The following is a 24,179-nucleotide window of genomic DNA, read 5'->3' as shown; positions in this document are numbered from 1 at the left end:
CAAAAGGACAAGAATAACCTTGAACAAAAAATTCAATGTTTGTTTGGGAAAGATATAGTTTATGAACAATGTTTTTAAAATTATGATGAGGAGATAATATTATAAATAGATAAATAAAAATTAGAGCAAATTGCATTGAAACCCCAAAATGGAGACTTTAAAGTAATGACACCCCATTTTTTGTTTGAAAAACACAGACACCTCTATTCATTAAACACATAAGTTTATTATGTTAATAGAGCACTTAACTCACTATTTATTTTTCTTTAATTTTAAAAATGCCCTTACCAAAATCGAAAGAAAAAAAAAATCCAATAACAATGTCTTCATCAAATAACCTTCCTAGGCAAAAGATGTATTTTCTTTTTTTTGGGTAAATACAAATAAAATTTATTGGAAAGGTATTATAGTCTTTGTGATAATATAACTAATACTTCGACCAGAATAGTACCTATGTATTTTTCAAATAAAAAGTAGAGTGTCACTGCTTTAAAACCTTCATTTTGGGGTGTTAATGCAATTTGCTCGATGAGACTAACAGCGTTAGTTGGGGTAACTTTAGGGTGGTATTAATATTAGAGGGTTACTCAAGGGTTGGGACTGAAAATTTTTCCTCATATATTTTATAAAGTGGGTGTAGAACTATTACATATATCCCAAGGAGAGTAGAACAACTTGGTGACATTCTATCTAGTAGATCTTTTACGAATGGACGATAAATACCATTCTTGTACAATGGGCATAACAGAGTCATTAAGGGTTGAATTTGGGTAGATTTTACACCAGAGAGGTGCTTGAACAAGGAAGAAAATGGTACAGGAAAATGGAAGTTTGAAGGGGAAGGAACCACACACAAATCCAGAACTAAAAGGTAAGATGTCAATGTCTTCTTCTCCTTGATTCTATGTTTGAATGCCTACATACAGAATCCTGAAGTGTGTATGTTAAATAATTCCACGAATTTCATGAGTTAAATTTTTAATAAGCATCTGATTACTTCTGTCAAGTGATTCACATCAGATGGAGTTCTATGAATTTTACTTGAAAATTGAAATCATTTCATGGTTATGAGTTTAAATCATTGCATTCTCCCAAATTGACCATTGATAGAAAAACGTTTCGTTACTCTTATACGTATGCACTCACTTGGATTCCACAGGCTTGAACAGGGTTTAACTCACTTTTAACAATCTCCTTGACATCCCAACTAAGTTATATCATTACTCAACAAACTGGCAAGGTGAAGAGAGAGATTAACACTAGGGTGGTGGAGTGTTAGCCTGTGGAATGCATCAGAAATACTCAATGCAATTTGGCAACTGATGATCATCCTGCCATGGCTTCATCAACTTCACAGGTCCATAACCACTTCATGCATGAACCTCAGCTGACCATCAAGGCAATGAGGGCTCTGCAAAATATAGAAATCTCAATCAGCCAGTCGAAACTTCCAGTACCAAATCACTATGTATTAGCCTGGTCAGAAAAGGGTCATCTTCAGATTTCACCATCATTGAGATAACAAAAGTTTCATTCCTTCATACTTGTATTACTCTGCTCATCATTACAGTGATTAGCAATTCGTATTGTTCCCTAACAACCTGAATTTTAAAACCTCGATCAACAGAGACACAGACAGAGACAGAGGCACAGAGAGAGAGAGAGAGAGAGAGAGAGAGAGAGAGAGAGAGAGAGAGAGAGAGATTACCTTAGATGCTCTTAAAGCATTTAAAAATCAGCTAAACTTCAGCGAGTTCACCATGCTTACTCTTCGCAGTGCTGGGTTGCCAGTAATGGAAATAGATGAACTGAGAAAGTATCTAAAAAGTATGTCAAGGTTTTATTTGCTACAAGTTCAGAATAGTTGCCCTAAGATACTTCAAATTCAAGAGAAACTGAAACCTACCAAAAATCCTAACATAAAAATCTGACGCTTGTACAAGACTAAATTTACTTCTTCAGAAACTGATTTTCAATCATAACAACCAACCTTCAAGAAGAACAAGGTACCCTTTAATCCCCCTAGCTTACCAGTCTTAAAGATTATCTATTTTCACAAATAAGGAAATACAGCCGCATTGACAAGATTTTATGAATTACAATCCCCAAGCAACCCCTGCAGAAAAAGAAAGTTCCCACTAGAACTCAGACCATTTTGGCATGATTCATATAAGAAAAGGATACAAAAATGTCCAGAAGCACACATCCTCCAGCATCAACCAACCATGGCATATTTGGTGCGATTTCCGACCATCTCATGCTGTTCACCAGTATGCTGCATATCAGTCAAAATAGAAATAAGTAACAGTTTCATATATTCAAGCATTCAGAAACTAAATCAAACAATCCAAGAGCCATGCACCCCAGAAGTGGTCCAACATTTCTACCCCAAGGTATTTTGTACTATTAACAGAGAGACCAACCAAATGATACTGAAACCATAAGCAGGAGGTCACAAATCCATAATATTACCAAAACAAAAGGCATCAACAAATAAGATCATTATGATAAAAGAATCACCTTGCCACATATGTTGCATTTCCAACTATAGCAAAAATGAACATTAGTGGATTCAGCCCCTACACATAATAGAATAAAGGAGATTAGACATGAATATGGTCAAGCTCTCCGGATACCATCCTACCCACATACCTATGAGCATTTAAATAACCATGGGTAAAATTTGATGTTTACCGAGGCTAAAAGTTAATGCACAGACCTAAACTAGGGCAGGATTTCCCATTAATACCAAGGATGACATTTAATTTGGGGGCATATAGATAGAGGAAGCAGGTTCAATCAGCCCCCTGAGTACGCCATATGGCATGCCAATAGAGCAAATTGGGAAAGCAAAGAGAATGCCATATATTGATCACATGTTAAATTTGGATCTGCAAATTAATCTTGAAGCCTACCAAGTAATTCTCTGTTAATTGAAAACTTGTCTTCTAAAAATAAGAAACCACCAAAGATTATTAATTTTGAAACATTTTCTTTACTGTAGTTTCGCCGCATGGCAGATTCTCTGTGCCATTATATTTGACATATGAGCAAGGGACACTCTCCTCCAACTCCCTAAAATTTGGGCCCAACCAACATTCTGCCAGCATAAAACTGGAGACAATTTGGACTCTACCATCTCTGAACTCCTTTTCAATCTTGGTATGCAAGACAATAACAGAAGTAGAGAAATAAACTAATAAGGAAACCATACTTGTCTAGGGGAAAAGATCCAGGAATTCTCATGAATGGAAAGAGTATTGTCACCTCAATGACCATGAAACACATAAAGCATACAAGAGAAGAAGGCTTACCTCAACATTGCCTTTCTTAATCTGCAAAATTGATTAAAACAGTTCTATATTAGTTTGAATCACATAAAACTAAATGGCAGTATGAAGTATAACTCAAATAGAACCATGATAGTATGAAGACGGCCATAAACAAAAAAAAAAACATTTTCCCACAATACATTACTCATGTTATCATATATAGCGATACAAAATCCACCACCACTTCATCTTATTCTCTCTCTCTCCCTTATCTAAAACACTTACCATATTTGGTGGCTTTAGTTATTTATTTATTATTATTTTTTGTGGGGGGTTGGAGGGTGCCTTTTCCTAACATGGATGATGAAAGTTCTAATACATAGCAACCTGAATCATCCCAGTTCATTACATGAGAACGCAAACTTCTAGAAGATGGCAAGATTGAATAACTATAAAAAATTATCAAAATATAAGTAGAATCTCACATTTAAGAAAATCTGAGGAAGCCGTCCACCCATGTATATAACTGCCATTGACCAACCAAGAAGGATTCCAATGCCACTGTTTTCTTCAGCATCATTAACCATTAAAAGTCCTCCACCATTCTGAAAATCAATCCCAAAGAAATCAAACAAACTACCTATGCTACCTGAAGGTAAAATCCTTTTCTTTGGGTTTTTTTTTTGGGGTAGGGGGAAGGGGGTGGTAGGGACTCAAAACGGCCAAAGTTAGAAAGATCATTCCAGCTAAGCATTAGAGAATTTGATATCATAAAAAACCATCCAGGGCTCTGATTGTGGTTTTATCTCACACAAGACCAATTTGAAGAAAACCATTTCTTCCCATCCATAATTAGGTTCCTCTGCAATCTCATCAAATCCCATTTGTTCCATTAATAATAATTTTTAGGCAAAACCAGATCTTAATGACATAAATGAACCAAGAAACACATCACATTAACCGAGGAAAAAAGGAAAGAGACACAGAAGGGAGGGAGGGGGTCCTCATCCATAAATAAATCATTATCAATATGGCATATCAAACCTTCCTAAAGACTAAAGAGTATACTTTGTTCAGACGACAGGTCAAATTGAAAGTATTACTGAATCACTGCCACTCCAACTGGTATTGCACTGGATTGATGGTCACGACTGTTGATTTGGTCAACTAACCGATTAGTGGACGGGAAAAGCCATGAAACTTTCATAGTTGTTGTGGTGCCAAGGCAAGAAGGTTTCTATATGACTTGGCACCTAGATGACACCTAGCAAGACAAGTAAGATTAGCCAAAGCATCCAGAAGAAGTCCCATATCTGGACAACAATGTCATTTTGGTTATGCATTTCAATTAATAGGTAAGATTTTTTTTCATTTGTCTCATTCTTCCCAATTTACCCTTCCCTTTGACAAGTTGAGCAATGGTGCCCAGACAAACAAGCAACCCCTACTTTGGACATCCCAGGCTGCCTTGTCGCCTAGACGATTCTTTAAGAACAAGTCAACAATAGTTTTCAATGAAGTAAATAAGTTGTTGTGTTATCTACCTGAAAAAGCTTTCTTCCTACATGAATTACAACTCCAACTGGTTTCTCTATATCAATGCTAGATCTATTATGCTCAGCACAGTAGAGACCAAAAATTTTGATGAACATCATCACTGCAGAGACCTGCAACAAAATAATTTTAGTGACAATGCTACAACTGGAAACAAATGAATGTCACCAATCTGATCGATAGCTCACCACACAAAGAATGCTTTTATGTTTTACAACTGATGCAGACTCAGTAGGGACAATGTCAATAAGCAAGGGTTCTTGAAGAGAATGTCGATCAAGAGCAGTGATTGGTGATCTTGCTAAATATGCTCCAGTTGCAGGTGTAAGACTCTTTGACAAAGATCTTGCTGACCTGATCATCCAGTTACCCCAAATTAAGCAGTTCAAATTTGAAATAGACTTTGACAAGTGAAAAACAAGCAACGATTGAGACCCAAAACTTTGACAGTCAAAACCTAAGTGCGCACAGGAAAAAGCAAGAGAACCAAATTAATTTAATTTGACCAAAGTGAGTAGTACCCTTTTTCCAGTGTAATTCTTTTTATCTATAACTTATATGGTTAAGAGTTACAGTTCCTGTATTGACAATTATATTTACGTAAAACATTTTTACCTCTTACAAAATGTGATCTCATGTTAAATTACTTAGGATTGAAAGGCAGGAAACAAGGAGATGGTGGTATTGGAAATGGAACTTGCTAGAAATATTACAGAAGTCTTATATAATTTTGCACAAGGATTCCCTGATTACATAGATTTTACCAACTAAAGACACAGTAGCTTGAGAAGGCATTCACATTGTAAGTTTCTACCACAACATCAAGCCCCATTTGAAAAGGATAAAAAAAAAAAAGAATAATAGATACCTGTTAGATGCAAAATGACCCATGTTAGTAAGCATATCAAGGCAGCCCAAATATTGACCAACTGGTAGATCAAATAGGGTCCAATTTGTGGGCAGGTAGACTGAAGGTCACAGCATCACATGTGGACAGAGTTCAGCAAGGGGGTAAAATACAGGGCTGAAAATTCAGGACTGTGGGAGAGTGCGCCATATTTAATTAGAGTATCATAGCTGTGCATATACAAGGGACAGGTACCAATTCCACATGATTGAATTACACTCTGAAATTGGACTCATGACTGCCCCCTGAGCATTTATTATCTATCCAATCATCTGAATTTTCACATTTTAGTCCATATGCACAATGAGGATGCCAAACAACATGAGTTTTTCCTCTTCTGCATCTTACAATAGTTCCCTTCTAGAGGCAAATATGCTAAAATATAACAATAAAAATGTCAGAAACCAGTCTTTACTTTTGAGCCTAAAGTTGTAGCTTGATGAGAGGTATCGGGTCCTAGATAGTTATGATTTGTTGACCTTATGTTATGCCTTCGGTGTCTTGCCTTTTTCCTTTTGCTGAATGCTATCATATGATTTAAACTGAATTGGTCTCCTGTATCATTCATTTTATATTCTTGCTTCCCTATCCAAACAAGACTGTAAGATAAAGAAAACATAAAAGTTCCATAGAAATGTGCTTTTATGATTTTATTTATCATTTATGCAATACCAACAAATTGCATTTGTTTCTATAACATTTACGATACTATGTTATTAAGGATTTTGAAACTTTTGACATGAGCTACCAGTGGGAAAAATCGAACAATTAGCCTTCATGGAAAATTGAGCTAATTTGAAATATATAAACAATGCCCAATTAAATGTCAGGTCTAGATTTGCCACATTATTTATCTATATCTATATGGCTGAAACAGAGGACATGCAACAAAAGAGTTTCACAACATTCAAGCTTTTCACAATAAGATGCATGCTCTTTAGTTTACCAGACTGGAAAGTTAGCAACCAAAGTCAACTAAGGATAGTAAGAGCAAGATTTATCCAGAGAAGAATCATTCGGAGCAAGATTTTAGGTAACAAAAGCGGCTAGAAAGTCCACATTTGGTTTTGCACACCAGATTTCAAGGACAAGAGAATTACATGTAATAATATGTGTTTCCATGGGAGCCTTTATTAGGAGAATTGACAGCAATTGGTGAGCTTGTCAACACAGCAACAGGCTCAGTTTGATTCTCACCAACAATACTATCTTTATCCCTAGTATCTTTTTGCAAAAGCATGCCACCCTGTATCCACAAACGCATCAGGAATCAAGTAACCATAAAAACAGAGAGAGAGAGAGAGAGCATGAGAAACTGAAAACATGAATGTAAATAATGATAAATATAAATTGCAGTGAAGGAAAGACATAAGCCAGAGAATGTAATCAGCAAGGAAGGAATCAACTACTATAATTGGCTGAAACATGCAGGTCCAATCAAAATTCAGCTAATCAATGGGGCTGTAGTTGAAACATTGTGTGAATCCACTGGACAATTCTCAGAATCTCATCCAAGCAGTAGCAGGGGCTGAGATCTGTCAACCATAAAACAAATAAAATACAGTCCCCAGTCCAAGTGATTTCATTTGTATTTCTTCATATTTCTCTTTTCGAATTAACAATTCTCTAGTTATGTATTGATTTCAAATCCATACATTCTGAGGTAACTGTGTCATGAATTGTCCATTGTTTTTCAATGAGCTAATAAAGACTACTGTACATATGCATTGCAATTATTAAGGTTCCATAGGAATGTCCACAAGGCATAATATTCTTAATATTACTGAACTAAGTAATGACAAACTTTACCAGACAAACCCATGAAAAATACATCATCACCGAAATTTGTATTAGAAGTTTAACTCGAGAGTAATATTGAGATTTAACCAGATCCATGTAATAGTCAAATGATTGAAAAAACTCATGGATTTTTTTATTTCACGTAATAGTCAAAAGATTGAAAAAACTCATGGATTTTTTTATTTCACGTAATAGTCAAAAGATTGAAAAAAGTCATGGATTTGTTATTAGTTTACTTTTTTTGGGGTGGGGTGGGGAGGGGGGGGGGGGGGAGGGAGGTATTTTTTCTTTCCAATAGTTGATTCATTGTTGTAAAAGCCTGAATTTTCTGAAACAAATAATGGAACATAACACGAGAGTTTCTTTACATGAGAATATGAGATATGATCCTGTAGCCAATATGATGATGGTTTCTTTTCCCTATATTTCCAATCATTTAATGCTTCTTGTTTTTCTAGGTCCTGTTTCCAGCCCTAAAAGGCTAAAACAGTATCACGTACATATTCCTTCAATATTGATTTTATTTATTCAAACCCTTATTCTTTTCTCACCATCTCTTCCCAATAGTTCAGCCATAGAGATTTGAAACCCTGTCTTACATCATCTTAAGGAGTGCGTATCAACTTGTGTGCAGGGAAAGAATTTTCCTCAAATTTTCCACTCTCAACAGGGTCTCTTTAACCCTCAATCCCTATTGCAATGCATTGTCTAGTCTAAAACAAACTTTTTTTTTTATCAAATACATCAATGGTGTGCAATAATAAATCAATAGCTAAGTGAAGTGAACTCCAAAAATATGATGAAACATTGTTAAGGATACATAAGAGGAATAAATTTTCACCTTCTGTTCTAGTCTCCTGGATTTCAGACGGTGATAGATATGACGATAGTATACAGTTTGTGTTGTCAGAGTCACTGTAGTAATTGTGTACAACTGCCCAAAAAAAAAATATTGGAGCAGTTTAAGTACAAAGTCATTCTATAAAAACAGAAAAAGTGTCTTAGGAAATTGATCAAGAAGTAATTCCTTGACTGCCAATATTTTGGGCTACATCCCCACTAATGCACCAAATTACACCATGGGATGGACATCATATGGTAGTGAATCGGCCAGCTGTCAATTATGGAGCCCGTCTATCCTCATTTTCCCCTTTATATTTACGGAATTAACTGATTTGAATCATTATGCCCTTTTTAAGCTTCATAAAGTCATGTCGCAAGACATCCTTTACTTGTAACCAATCACATAGGTACATAAATGGACAGGTACAGAATGCCCAAAGAGCTAGGGAGGAAATTACAACTTACTATGGCTGTGTTTTTATGTGTGTGCAAGTGTAAATGAAACAACCCAGTAGAGAAGAAATTTCCACAGTGCTGCAACTCTTACCAGTGCCATATAGTATTGCATCGGAAGCTGCAAAGTAGAGCAGAAAATGTTTAGCAAATAGAAAGCCTATGATCACATATAGGCATATAGCTAGAAATTTGTTTTATCAATCCTATCAACAGATTAAAAATGGTTAATATTGTTATGAGTGAAATTATAGTGATACTAAAAGGGGTGATTTGAAGATCCTTAACAGAGTCAAGGCAATGAAAATTCATTTGATAAACAGGAATTTACCACAGACAGAAGTTTGCCATGGTCCAGGGAATTGGCTGTGATATATTTCCCAGTCATTGTACAGTCCATTTGAGGACCAATAGTTTCATTTCCAGTTTGTTTTCCTTCTATCTATGGAATTGATAAGTATGAAAAAATTTTTCTCTATGAGATAGATGGATAGAATAATATCAACTGAACAGAAGAAATAAGTGGATATATGAAGAAAGGCAGATAATCCTCAATCTGGTGGTTCTTCACTAGGACTACACCAACAAAGCAACTAAAGGTCGAGCTTGCTTATTGTACCTTTATTGATATTCAACTATCTTTTTCCTTTTGCGTGAATAAAGATATATTATATGCACCCCAAAGGGGAAAGAACAAAGAACAAGGAGGGGAGAAGGGGGGGGGGGAGCCAGGCTACTAGAGCCTAGGAGGAATCAATAAAAAGCTATCAAGTCCCCAAGTAACAAGAATGAGCTTGTTCCTCAAGGAATCAGCAAAGGATCTATGGGGGAGATGGAGTAATCTAGAACTAACATCATTGCAGATGACCTTCCAAATCTGGTCAGTAAATCTAGATTTGGTAGTCCATCTGTGCAAGTAGTGCTCAGTTCAAATCAGCAAGATGCAAGCATTGAACATCAGCCTTCCCAATAGAGTGCGCCAAGGAGTTGCCTTTGAAGGCAGCAACTAACCAATGGTATTCTGTCTTGAACAGTCGGAGGAACTTGGAGGCAAGAATCTTGTCGGCGGAGGAAGGGGAAAGTCTGGAGGGGCTTAAGGGATGGGCAGGGCATCATCGCAGGGAGAGATTGGATTCTTGAGGCAAGGATTAGACCCTACCATCAAAGGCCTACTACTGGGTTCCAAGAGAACCCCTAAGGCTAGCATCTTCCCATCTAATAGCCCATTGGAGAATCGAGGGATTAGCCAACCAACAAACACACCTTGTTTGGTTATGAACCATAGTGTAGATTGTAGCCTTATCTTAGGGAATGAATCAAATTCATGGAATCAAATAGAGGCTTTGTTTCTTCTTTCCCATTTTTAGAGACTCTGGTATGGAATGGAATAGTCAATTCTTCAGTGATCGGTGTCAGTGTTCTCTAGCAATAGCCATCTCTATAGTGGTCCATCTTTAGCCATCTCTAGCAATCTCTAGCCATAGCCATCTATCCAATTCATGCACAACCGAATGGGACTAGTTAAGGGGCAAGTGAAAAAGAGGTGGGGAATGTCTCCACCTAAGGGACAACAGATGAAGGGGGGGGGGGGTAGGGATCAAGCGGCTAATAAGGGGGGATCAGGTGGGAAGACAGAGAGTGAGGGTTCTCCAAACCATAAGGGAATGGCGAGGCACGTGCCCGGTGGACCAAATAAGATCGGACCAAAGCAAGGTGGGGAAGGGGAGTGGATGAGGTCCTAAGCAAAGGCTGATGAGAAGATATCAAATATAGCAGGAAACCAATGGAGCGAGTCATAGGAGAGGGAAGGCTTATGCGGGGGGGGCGTAGAGGCCAAATTGGGTCGAGCTCTTGAGGTAGGGGAACTAGGGAGACTAGGAGCCCGAGGAAACAAAGGAAGAGGGGGGAGCATTTAAAGATGCATGAGGAGTAGACGGCAAGAGGATGCCAGAAGGGTACCATGGGTTGAGCCAAAAAGAGATGTTGGAACTATCAGCAATAGAGAGGACATAGCTAAGAGAGCAAGTGAGTGCAATGTTAAGAGCTTTCTCCAGCTCTAGGAGGAGTTGGAGGGGAAGGAAGTGGTCCAAAAGGAATCACATTTAAGGAGGTAGGAGTAGACCTAGTCAACCCAAACAGGATTCTCTTTAGTGGGGATTTTCCAAATGAGTTTGAGGAGGCTAGCAATCTTATAACCCTTAATGCGTTGAATGCCAAGGCCACCTTCTTTGGGCTTACTGATCTTGCACCAACTAAGGGTGTGGAGGAATCTGGAGGATTCTTGACCTTTCCAGAGAAAGCTGCAGGATAGAGATTCCACGGCTTGGATAGTAGTTTTGGAAGAGCAAAGGCTCCACAACAACAGATGTAGGAGGATTGGAGGATTGACTATATTAGACTAGTCTACCTGCATAGGAGAGGAGCTTACCTTTCCAGAGTTGAAGTCTGTATTTTATTTAAGATTCAATCTGCACCACAAGGTCATGATCCCATAGTATAAGCCAACCAGACACCATGCCCTGATCATTTGGCGTGTCAAAAGTTCATTTAAATGTAAAACAATTATTAGTTTTGAACCTAGTTATACACTAACCAACAAGATTGACCTTAGGCTATCACTTGGCAAATTTGATTATGAGTTTTAAGAATTATTTCATAGTGCAGCTATTTCCACCCAAAAAAATTAGGGATGCACTTACAGTGGCTGACTCCAGCAAACAGCCAGAAATGTTGAAAAGATCTCTGCAATTAAAGAATATATCAGTGAGTCATGTGCTACAGAAGAATGATGCAAGCAACTTTCAACCAGGAGATAAAGATTTAGATGAGAAGTCAAATGAAATTACACCATGCACAAACCATGTGATGAAAAGCATCATTGAACCAGACAGTATGGAGCCCCATTTTTCTTTTAATTTTATTTTCATGCAAAATTCACCATATCGATAAACTAACATAAACAATGATAAACAGCATGTTTATTAGATAAAACAGAAAACACATTCAAATAACAATGTATGTTTAAATACCTCTACCTTCCTGACTATACCGGCGTTCATAATGTCACAAGGTGAACTAATGGGACTAGTCTGAATTTTGTTCGAGACAAAAGATGATTTCATCTGAAATACATCTACAACTTCTGAAATACATCTACAAGTGTTCCACGTCATGCTCTTTATTATATAAATTGAAAAATGCATCTATAAGGGACCCATTTCTCGTTGCTGATACAAAAAATGACCTACTTCCTCTTAGCATAATAATATCTGGAATGAACCCAAGCCTTGTAGCTCTCAAGAAAGACAATCCTAGATTTGCATATATTCTGATAGTATAGACTGGTTTCAATGCTGAACTTTTGTAGCTACAATCTACCTCTCCTTATTCCTTAGACCTTCATACCAGATACAAAGACAGATAAACCTAGCATTTTTATTGGCTATTGAAACAGAATTTCTTAAAAGAAAAGCAGCATTCATAGGTTAAATTCATATCTATTTGAAACAGTTGAATCCATATTTGAAGAAGAGCACCAGGTCATTTGTCTCTGATCAAAGAAATTAAATTGAATCAAAAATATAAACTGGAAATAAAAAAGTGAGGTATACAATCCTTACCCGACTATCCACGTCATCAGAAAAGCAATGGAAAGTCCCTCTGTTGACTTTTCTTTGTAGTTTGTGATGATTTGAGGCACCTCAGCAACACCCCAGCTGATCACACTCACGATACCCAGAGCAAATGAAAATTCATCTTTTACACTGCAAAGACAATACTTCATATAGATTCTGGCCCATTCTGAGCAATGCTGATTTCTTGGGCAAACAGGCAGAGATCCTTTATATAGGTCCATCAAATCTAATGACTCTTGGACTCAATCTGATTAAAGAAATGATAATTTTTAGTTGAGGTAAATAACAGTAAGGCTTCTTCGACATGAATTCATGAATTCACACCCCCCCACCCCCACCCACACCCACAAAAAGAAGAAGCAACACATGAATTCTTAAATCACCCTTCAACCAATAAAATTAGTACTGAGAATTAGTAAGGTTGACTAGAAATCATACAACAACAACAACAACAATAAGCCTTGTCCCAACTAAATGGGGTCGGCTACATTGATTCTTGCCTTTCAATTAGTTCTGTTTGAAGCTATGCTAGATACAAGGCCTAAGCTATACATATCCTTTCTCACCACTTCTCTTATAGTAATCTTAGGTCTACCCCTAGCTCTTCTAGTTCTTCCAATTTAGATTATATCACTTCTCTGTACATGGGCATTTATAGGTCTCCATTAAACATGGTCATGCCACCTCAAACGACTTTCCCGAAGCTTATTACTTATGGGAGCAACTCACAAACCAACTCTAATATGATCATTCTTTATCTTATCCTTCCTAGTTTTGCAACTCATCCATCTTAGCATCCTCATTCTGATACACTGAGTTTATCTATATGATTCTTGTTAACAGTCCAACACTCTGCATCGTACATCATAGTTGGTTGAACGACGGTCCTATAGAATTTTCCTTTAAGCTTTAATGGAATAAGTCGATCACACAAGACCCCAAATGCACCTCTCCACTTCATCCACCCTATTTTAACTCTTTGGGAAACATCATCCTCTATATACTTCTTTTCTTTATGATTGAACCTAGATACCGAAAAGAATCACTCTAAGGAATCTCCTTATCGTCAAGTTTCACCAACTCATCGTTTGCCCGATCATGACTAAACTTACAAACTAGATATTCTGTCTTCATTCTACTTAATTTAAAGCCTCTTGATTCCAAAGCTTCTCTCCATGATTCTAACTTGGTATTAATCCCCACTTAAGTCTCATTTATCAACACAACATCATCAGCAAAAAACATACACCAAGGGACATCGTCTTGAATGTCTTTGGTTAATTCATCCATTATAAGTGCAAATAAATATGGGCTTAAAGTTGATCCTTAATGTAGCACAACTATAATTGAGAATTCATTACTTTGTCCCCTCACTATTATTACATTTGTCACTCATCCATCATACATATCATTAACTATGTCTACAATTTCACTTGCAACACTTCTTTTTCTCTGGTACTTGCCAAATTAACGCTCTAAGAACTCTATCATAATCTTTATGAAAATCTTTCCTACGCTCTTTATACCTTTTCATAAGTCTCCTAATTAGGAAAATAGCCTCCATTGTAGATCTTCCCGGCATAAACCTAAACTAGTTCTCCATAATTGTGGTTAAGTGTCTCAAACGGGTTTCAATTACTCTCTCCCACAATTTTATAGTATGGCTCATCAGTTTAATGCCCCTATAGTTATTAAAGCTTTGAATATCTCCTTTATTTTTATAAATTGGACCCACAATGCTTCTCCTGCATTCATCTAGTATTTTCCCTGTGCTCATAATCTTATTAAACAACTTAGTCAACTAAACTAGCTTTCGGGTTCCTAAGCTCTTCCATACTTCTATTGGGATTTCATCAGGACCTTGTGTCTTGCTTAGTTTCATCATCTTTAGTACTTTTTTTACTACGGACATCGAAATTCTCCGCATATATGTTTAAAAATTGGTGCCTTGGTGAATAGTGTAATCGTCCGAATCAGAGATGCTTGAAGTATGCTCATTTAGTAAACTAGAGAAATAAATTTCCTATCTTTTCTTAATGTCCTCATCACATACTAGTACTTTATCATCTCCATTTTTAATACATCTAACATGGCCAAGATCTCTACTCTTCCTATCCCTTATTTTAGCTATTTTATGAATAGATTTTTCCCTTTCTTTCGTGCTCAATTTATTGTATAACTCTTAATACTTCTTCTCCCTTGCTTTTCCCGCAATTTTCTTAGCTTCATTTCTAGCCAACCTATACCTTTGAAGATCCTCATCTTTAGTTATTTGCTACGTCTTAAAACTAGCTTTCTTATTCCTAATGGCAACTTGAACCTCACTATCCCACCACCAAGTCTCTCTATAAGAATGGAGTTTTCCTTTCGATTCACATAGACATCTTTAATACCTTCTTAATACACATAGCTATCTCATTCCACATTGCATTAATGTCCCCCTCAGATCCCACTTTCCTTGTTTGATTACTTTATTAGCGAAGGATTTCAAGCACTCTCCTTTCAAGTTCCACCATCTTATCCTAGAATAGTTAACCTTGCACCCATTATGAGTTTTTGGGGTTAGGCACATATCCAAGACTACAAGTCTATGTAGTGCAGTTAAACTTTCCCCTAATATTACCTTGCAGTCCTTGCACAACAATCTATCAATCCTTTTAGTTAGGAAGAAATCTATTTGGCATCTATGATGTCCACTTTTGAGGTAATTAAATGTTCATCTCTTTTTTTGAAGTAAGTATTTACAATAAATAGATCAAAAGCAACAACAAAATCTAAAATTGAAATCCCTTCCTCATCCTCTCTCCAAAACCATATCCTCCTTGTATACTCATAGCCTCTTTGATCTTTTCCAATGTGTCCATTTAGATCACCTCCTATGATAATCTTTTCTCCTTGATGAATTCCTTGCATTAATCCATCCATATTTTCCTAAAATTCTAACTTTAGACTTTCATCCAATCCCACTTTAGGTGCATATGCACAAATTATATTTACAATATCTTTCTCCATTACAAACTAGATAGCAATAATCCTATCACCAATTCTTTTAACATTCACCACATCATTCTTAAAATATTTATCCACTATTATACCTACCCCATTTTTATTCGTTTTATCCCCAGTATACCAAAGTTTAAAGGCATCCAACTCTTTAGCTTTTTTACCCTTTCATTTAGTCCCTTGAATGGAAGTTATATTAATCCTTCTTTTCCTCGTAACATCTATCAATTCTAAGCTCTTACCTGTTAAAGATCTTATGTTCCAAGATGTCAATCTAATCCTACATTTTTGGACTAGTTGCTTTACTCTCACTCATCCACGGCACGGAAACCTTTGCCTACTTATCACCGCATTAGGGCACCGTTGCGACGCATCACTTACAAGGGACACCCTAGCTAACCCTTGTCCACTTATCACTACACCCGGGCCATAGTGTAACGTGTCACTTCTTTTGTTGGGGAATGCCTAGCATAGCGTTTACCATATAAAACCGAATCCATGAAAAAGGGGTTTGGCTAGATTTTATCCGGTGTCGGCTGCCGACCTAACGCACCAACCCTCCTCCTTTACTCGGGCTTGGGACAAGCAACAAAAACATTGGCGGGGTTTGACTAGAAATCATAGAACATCCAAATAAATGACCATCAAAGATTAAAAAGTTCATTATAATACAACAACAACTATTCATGTTAAAACAACCAACTTCAAGAAATGGACCAAAGACTTAAGAATTGTACAACATCAGTAGAAGCTCAGAACTCAATAAGTTTCAGTTGGGCGTTTGAAAGGGACTTTTCTTCTCAAATTTTTGAAAGAAAAAAAAGGAAGGATGGAGAGTTAATCCATGAAATTTTGATGTAAGATACCAAAATCAGCACTTTGAGCATAGGAAAAAATCGAATCCAAAACTTTCCAAGCAAAAGAATAAAAGTAGACACCAATAAAGCATGGCAAGTTCCATAAAAGTAGACTTCACAAAGGTAACCTTAGCCTAATATACATTCTAGGAATCATCGTTGATATTACGATATTATTGTATAAATCTTGCAGTTTGGTTAGTTTGTTTATTATAATTTTCCAATCTAGGTATATCTCTTATTGTAATCTTCTCATCTAAGTAGATCTTCTAGTAATTGTCTATTTTATGTAGGTTATTTTCCTTATGGAGAAAGTTTATCTCCATTCATGTATTTATATGTAGCAGTTTCTCAATAATAAACACATACCAATATTCAGCCAAATCTAAACTTAACATGGTATCCGCCCAACATTCAATCTTGTCTTCTATCCAATGGCAACCAAACCTCCATCCTCAACTACTACTCTAGCGGTTATCAATCCATTTTCTCCTTATCTTGTTCATAATTCCGAATCCTAATCCTAAACTTCTTCAAGTCTAAATCCTAATTGTAAACTTCCCCAACTTCGAATCTTAATCCTAAACTTTCCCAGGCCTGAATGCTAATCCTAAGCTTTCCAAGTCTGGATCCTAGTCCTAAACTTAATCCTAAACTTCAAATGCTAAACCTAAACCTTGAGGGGGAGTGTCCAAAAACTATCTCCAAATGCTAAAACTAAACTTTATTTCTTCAGTAGAATGCTAAACTTAAAACATGAACATTAAACCTTGATCCAAATCTCTACCAAAGCCTAAATCTAAAATCCTAAACCCTAAACTCAAACACTAAATCCTAGACCCTATTTCGTGGTCCAATCAAGATTGCTTCATTTGAGCAACTTCCTTATTTATTTGCCAAGTCTCTCGGTCATGCGTCATTTCATCATCTTTAGACCAAGCTGGGCATTTAGGCGATTCTAAAGATAACAGTTAAAGAAATAAACTAAGCAAAACACCAGACCTAAAATACAAAATTTTCCATTCCAAAAGCTGTACGAGAATATTCACTCAGTATCAAAAACCCATAGCTTTTCAGAAACACCAAATGAACAGGAACCCATGATGCATGCCCCACACACACTTACTCTTTTAATTTAAGAGCTAAAATCCAGAATTTAGAACTTGATAGCGACTACCAAAAGTTGTTTTCAGTTGTTTTGTCAAACCCTCTTAATCAAACCATACCCTTTCAGAAGAAAAACAACGATTTCAGTATTCATTTCAGTCCAAATCAATAATAAACACATACGAATATTCAGCCAGTTCTAAACTTAACAGTTAAGGAAAGAAACTAAGCAAAACATTAGACCTAAAATACAAAATTTTCCGTACTAAAGTGTAGTTGTTAACATGCGCAGGAATGAGAAACAAAGGAAGAAACCAACTTAAAACAGCACATTCACATACAGCTTATGTTGCTCTGTTAAGGACACAATCTAGACTGTCTGATATTGCAGCAATGCCTACAGTGAAACATCAAACCAGGAATACCCATTACCAATAAAAAAGAATCAAGGCAGTGAACAGGAAAAAGTAGGTTTTCATCCGTGAAAAACAAACAAAAACAGAGAAAGCAAAGAGAATGGTTCCAAAACCAATACAAGAATATTCACTCACTATCAGCCTATCAAAAATCCATAGCTTTTCAGAAACTCCAAATGAACAGGACCCATGATCCATGCCCCACATACACTTACTCGTTTGATTTAAAAGCCAAACCCCAGAATTCAGAACTTGAAAGCGACCACCAAAATAGTTGTTTTCAGTTGTATTGTCGAACCCTCTCGACTAAACCATACTCTTTCAGAAGAAAAACAAAATTTTCAGCGTTCATGTCTGTCCATACGATTCAGAAAAAGAAAAACAAATTTGGATTTATTCGATGTTTATAATTTGAGGCAGAAGGATCGCAACGAAGGCGCCGCTAGAGACGCTAGAAACAGTTTAAAATGTTGAACACGTGGGGGTTACTTTTGAAGGAATCAACAATATTCTGTTCCAAAGGTGCTGTTCCAACTTCAATTCAACTCTTTCATTGACTCTCTCCTACTTCCGAATGAATCCGATTCAACCCTAACTAGAATTCAAACCATAGAATGTCGGAGGGAAAACCTTCATTTGAAATAAAATTTTTTGTTATAAGGATACTTTTATTTATAGAAGGGGTGAAAATTTTATATATGCCCATCAATCAAGAGTTCAATTCACAACCTCTTCACTAAAAAAATATTGATCTTATTAATAATTTAAGTGTCAAATCTAAGGATCTGGATAGACAAATTAAGAGAAATTTCTTTTCTTTTTTTATTTTATGTTGACATCAAATCAGTTACAAGGATTTGAATCGGAGGAAAATATAGAGAAATAGACATTTGAACACAAGACTTTCTTGATCTTAGTGTCTCTATATCCTAGGTTGTCATTATTGTGTTAGAATTTTATCAGGTCAATTTCTAACAAATAAATGAATCATCTATTTCCTTCTGGATAAAAGACATATGTTTATCAGTCATATTCAAGAGTTGAGGTAAGATTTAGAATATCAAAAAAAATAAAAAAATTATTTTAATGTAATCATAACCTTTGGATGTGACTAGTGGACATGTGTTATTCATCTAAAAAAAATGGTGGTCCATTTATTTGTCAAATATAGACTTGATAAAATTCATTAGTGTCATGAGGTACGTCCACCAAAAATTTTCCAATCATTCCCTTCAACTTAATTTTTTATTTATTCAAACTCCCCTGGTTGAAGTTCAAATCTCTATAATAAATCTCCTAGTTTTTACCTTTCCTTTATTTTAAAATATCACCTTATGTGAACATCCGCTAAAGGTGTCAATATGATATTGAAACTATACATCGAAATCGAAACCTTCTATATATAATTATATTGTATGCCTACTAAGGGTGTCAATTGCATATAGAAATCGTTTAACACTGAACCTCGCCATCTAATGCCGTACCGTATCGCATCGTTTAAAATTTGGTATGGTATATACCAAAATCGAATTTCTTCAGTATGGTTCCGGTTTTAGGTACTTATACCATCGGTGTATATAGAAACCATCCAAATTGGTACTGTACCAAATTAAGGGATATAAATGAAATTTTACAATTAAAACACTTTACCTTTACCTTATTTCTAATTCCCTGTTTTAGTTTTTTGTTTCATCCTTCACTTTTTTTCTTCTTAGATTTACTTGTTTTGTCTATGCTCATATCAGATTCTCTCGATGGTTTGATTGCAATTTCATTAAGATCTTAATGAACTAATAACAAAAGTGGCATGGGTTTGTTTGTACAAAAATTGTACCGCAATAAATACCATGTTTAAACCATTTTCCTCCACCAATTTAATACCGAAACCGTATTGAATCATTTTTGCAAATACCAAAATGTACCGAATTATCGAAATTGTACCAATTGACACCCTTAATGCCTACCATTTTCATATACCAACTTTGTATCACAAATAGTGAGCTACAATTATTCACCATTATAATAAAAAAGAATCTACCAGAAAGAAGAAGAAAAATGTAAAAAGAAAAGTCGATGTTTTTCATTTTTATTAGTTGTTTTGAATAATCAATACTTTTTTTTTTTTTTTTTGCCTAAGCTTGAAGTGAAAGGGGAATAACAAAGAGGACATTTCCCTCAGAGCTGCATTTGGAACAAAAATTGAGCTTGAAGTCATGGATGATGGAGGAAATATGGAATTCCATGTGAAATAACTCATTAAGGAATGAAGGTTTGAGGAGGGACGAGGAAGAGGTGTTAGATCATGCAGATGAGGAGGGAAGGTGTGTTATTTTTGTGATCCTAGTAACACAAGGAAGTGGACAAAGGTGTTAATTTTGTGTTCATGCGTAGAAGCATAAAGAGGTGAAGGAGGTGTGCCACTTTTGTGCCTTCATACAAACCGGAGGAGAAAGAGGTGGAGGTTTGTCTAACCATCAAATAAAATAAATAAAATTTTAGGTTATTTTCATTTGTATCTCTTCAAGTTTCTGCAGAAGTTTTTTTTTTTTTTTTTTTTGTGGGTTATATCTGAAAAAAAAAATAAAACGATATTTTTTTATTAGTCCTCTTTATGGTATTCAAAAAATACCATTTCTATGAGCAAAATGTCTTTATAGCTTTTAGAAAACCACTAATGCAGTCAAACCCAAAAGGACCAGAACGCTAGAATCGACATTTTTGTAAACCACTTAATCCAGTCAAACCCGAGAACTGATTGTTCCCAAAAAAAAAAAAAAAAAAAAAAAAAAAAAGTTATAATTAATTATTTTTTTGGGTTAAAAATTTTGAATGAAATGGATTTTAGTATTATTTGGGATATCTTGGCCATCACTTCATCTCAACTTTATACAACTAGGATTGCTTCCAAGAGTTCCAATGTTGGGTTTCAACCTGGATTTCATCAGGGGAAGGTACATTAATGGTTGGAATTTTACATTTAGGTGGTTTCTCTAACTGAAATGTTGGTTGACATGCTTGTTTTACATAATTTCTCTTGAAGATATCCTTTGTGGTTAGCACACTCTTGTATGATGTTTTCATGCACTGTTTATATGATAAGCATGCCAGAAATCACACAGCTGCGTACCTCAGAATCAATGCTCATCAGGGATCATTTACAGCCTTGGCCATTCATTGGCATGCGCCCATTATTGCTAGTGGCTCAGCGAAGTAGTTTATCAAAATTTTTAGCTTTGGAGTCGGAGGGGACCAACTTTGCACAACCCGATATCATACTACCCCACTCAGAGTGGGTCTGTAAGCTGTCTCACTACCCATCCTTGCAAGGTTCTACTTGTTGTTGCTGGTGCTGCTGATGCCAATGAGAAACCATATGGGCATCCTTGTGTACGGGGTCCATTAGGTACCTGATACATATGCTAGCTAGAAGGGGTTGGAGTTGTGTGGGGAATAAGAACTTGATGCATGCGTCCTCTGATTATAAGAATGTGGAGAGTCGTTTGAGGCTGGTCAGATGATCAGAAGGTCAATTATGTCTTGTTCTTTTGTTCTTTTTTCTGAAGTGGTGCAGGAGGGCCTGATAGAACCAAGACATTCCTTGGGGGTTAGGGTACAGACCATCTTCAGTGGACAGGGTTGTATAACTGCTCATGCTCAACAAGTTGGATCCTTCTCATCGCTAGAAGAATTTCCTTAAGAAGGCATGAGAGTGATTATTTATTTATTTATTTATTATTATTTTTTTTGGTACTGGTGTTTTTTTTAATACTAGAAATGTAATGCTGTCTGTAAGGGTCGAATCCAATACCTTTCCACTGAGAAGTATGGATCTTTACCACTCAATCAACCCTGCATTGGTCATGAGAGTGGTTATTGTATGCCTGCATTCATAACCAAAGAAGCTCTGACTGTTGAAAAGAATCAACTAATCTCAAGTTATTGTTTTTTTTTGGGTCAAAATCTCAAGTTATAGCTAATAGCCCTAATTTAGCGAAACTCGATACAAACTATTCAGTGTGTCCCACATAGTCAATTTGAAACTAAATAAATTAGGGCAAATGACCAGTGAATCAAGATAAGTCCTACATTTTTTTGCCTAAATGAGAACCGGTCAGTCAAGAATAAAGTGACCAGATTAAAGGATCACCTTTGAATGGTTAATTTTCAACTTAGAATGAGCGTGACGAGATCATAATGGACTGAAATTGATGCAATACACCTTAGAAATTAGGGTATTCTACAAGAAACAGAATCCTAAACCGCCAAAGAAGGATAGACACCTCTAAATTTGTTGGCACATTCATGATGGATTATCGGATCGGATTGAGTTTATACATGGTAAGTTTAAAAGATATGGTGAACTTTAACTCCCATGTTCCAAAATCACTATTTTGGGTTTCTCTCGCTTTCGTTAGAAATAGATCTGAGATTGTGGAGGTATCTCATCTGAGTTTGATGATCTGAGTTTGATGATCTGATAGGATGCTTGGGCGGAGCCATGGTTGAACATTGGTGGGGGAGGGGGCGAATAATAAGTCTAGATCACATCTTCGTCCGATGAACACTAATGTCTTTTCACCATATATATTATGTGGGCCAATGCGGGACCCACTGTGGGTATCACTTCTGAATTATTTTATTATATTCAGACGTGGGGTCCACATTAAAAATTTAAGTAAATTAATTGCTCATAGGATTTGGCTCATCATCTTCTCATGAGCTTTGACATGATGAGATAATTAAGTTTTTCTAGCGTTGTACGCTCTATGCTCGGATTGGGGAGTGCATCCAGTTAGAGAGTTTCTTTCCTCTGCACAGGTTGCTTTCGGTTGGTTTCATAAGGGCTATGAGGACTAAAATGTAGATAACACAACTATAAGTAAATTATAAAAAATAATTAAAAATATTGAAATCAAGCATAGAGGCTAAAATTGTGGGAGAAAAACTTTAAAAAATCATGAAAGAAAAATGTGGGAAAAAAATTATGGGAGAAATTGTAAGAAAAAAAGATAGATTTGAAGTGAATTAACTAAGGGCTGGGACAGACGGTTAAACTCGGCAGACGAATCGGGTAAAAATCCTTCAGGGGACCACGGAGGATTTATGGATAGGATGAAATCGAGTTTAAAAAGCTATACATTTGCAATTCCTCCGGATCAATGTTTTGGAGAACCGATTTCATTACACCAACATCTAATTTTATTTATATCTAGTTGAATCTATATTTGAATTCAGATTTGATCTCCGACTCAGCGGCTATATATGGGAAAAACAGTCAGTCAATTTCCTTAAATTAAGTTAAAAAAAAAAATTCAATGATTATGATTAGATCTAATAATATTAATGATTGGAATTCTAAATATCCAAATAATAAAACTTAAAATTTAAATTGCTATTAGTAAACGAGATTTAAATTTCTATTAATAAGAACAAAATTTTAGAAAAAAGTCTAGAGATTAAAAAATATCAATGATTATGATTAGATTTAATAAAATCAACTCCGGTGTCTACTAACTACTCTAATGTTTTGTTAGTTGTGTGAGATAAAAAAGAGAGTTAGTTTTTGATTAGGATTTTACTTTTTATTCTTTAAAACTGGAAATGGCATCTATACCCATCATCTTTATCTTAAAATTTTATTTTTAATTTTGAGGGAGGCCAAATAGTGGTATTTCACATGTGAGGTGAGAGATACAAGGAGAAAATGTAGGTAAATATTGAGAGTGCACAAAGATTTGAATCAATCTTTAAGTTGCAAAGACGTTGTTTCAATTTCCATGGGCGGAAGAAGATGAGGGTATTTTGGTTTTTTTATAAGAAAGGATTCATTGTGAATATGACTATATATAAGTTAACTCATGGTTTGATCTGTATCGTCAAGATTCCACTTGTAATGATGTCTCGATTCATTCAATTCAAATCCCCGACTACTCATTCTCGATTGATCTTATCTCCAACCGATCAAGAAGAGTTTTGAGTTATAGTTAAAATATCAACGACTTGTAGAGTTTGGATTGTAAACAAGTTGTAGTTCAAACTCAAATATTTGAATTCAAATATTTAAATTTTAATTCATATAATATTAATATACATCTCCCACTCACCTGTGTATGGAAGAATTAGATCTCAAACGAAATTCTAACTCTTAACGATTCTTGTACTATAAATTAATCTGGGTTTATGTTTATGTTATGTTCTGGACTCGCTTGTATTGAAAGGAGATAAGCATCTGTTACCTGCCTGTGGTCGATCATTAGAAGAAGAACGAAGGTATGGAGCCGAATGGAAGCAGCAACGGTCACGACGGCGGAAGCTATATTGAGGTCATAGTT

At 35.9% G+C, this 24,179-nt stretch overlaps 1 protein-coding gene across 3 annotated transcripts; it reads right to left on the bottom strand.

The window, feature by feature from the left end:
* Nucleotides 1–568: 568 nt before the first annotated feature.
* Nucleotides 569–18,274, bottom strand: LOC149007924 (PQ-loop repeat family protein / transmembrane family protein). 3 transcript variants are annotated; one of them, XM_089166638.1, is made up of 15 exons: nt 18,063–18,274; nt 17,773–17,828; nt 12,450–12,711; nt 11,529–11,571; nt 8,924–8,950; nt 8,375–8,467; nt 6,834–6,979; nt 5,015–5,180; nt 4,817–4,939; nt 3,758–3,877; nt 3,315–3,335; nt 2,521–2,579; nt 2,185–2,275; nt 1,709–1,820; nt 569–1,411 (listed from the first exon to the last, which is right to left on the bottom strand). In XM_089166638.1, exons 3-14 carry the CDS (start codon nt 12,683–12,685, stop codon nt 1,740–1,742), a joined length of 1,206 nt encoding a protein of 401 aa, XP_089022764.1. In that variant the 5' UTR covers nt 12,686–12,711; nt 17,773–17,828; nt 18,063–18,274; the 3' UTR covers nt 569–1,411; nt 1,709–1,739. The 3 variants fall into 3 exon arrangements, with proteins under 3 accessions (XP_089022764.1, XP_089022765.1, XP_089022763.1); XM_089166639.1 differs by lacking the exon at nt 18,063–18,274 and adding an exon at nt 17,983–18,054; XM_089166637.1 differs by lacking the exon at nt 17,773–17,828.
* Nucleotides 18,275–24,179: the final 5,905 nt, after the last annotated feature.

Source organism: Hakea prostrata, chromosome 8 (assembly GCF_041222555.1).
Source record: "Hakea prostrata isolate BN-2017 chromosome 8, UWA_Hpros_2, whole genome shotgun sequence".
Classification (NCBI taxonomy): domain Eukaryota; kingdom Viridiplantae; phylum Streptophyta; class Magnoliopsida; order Proteales; family Proteaceae; genus Hakea; species Hakea prostrata.
Note: the sequence above shows the minus strand (reverse complement) of the source record. Positions and strands in the feature narration are given on the sequence as shown.

Coding starts and splice junctions, on each gene's coding strand:
- LOC149007924 (XM_089166638.1), bottom strand. CDS start 12,685: ATGGACCTATATAAAGGATCTCTGCCTGTTTGCCCAAGAAATCAGCAT. Junction 8,951..11,528: donor GTTTGCTGGAGTCAGCCACT/GTAAGTGCATCC, acceptor TCTACTTTGCAG/CTTCCGATGCAATACTATAT. Junction 8,468..8,923: donor TGCAATACTATATGGCACTG/GTAAGAGTTGCA, acceptor TTTTTTGGGCAG/TTGTACACAATTACTACAGT.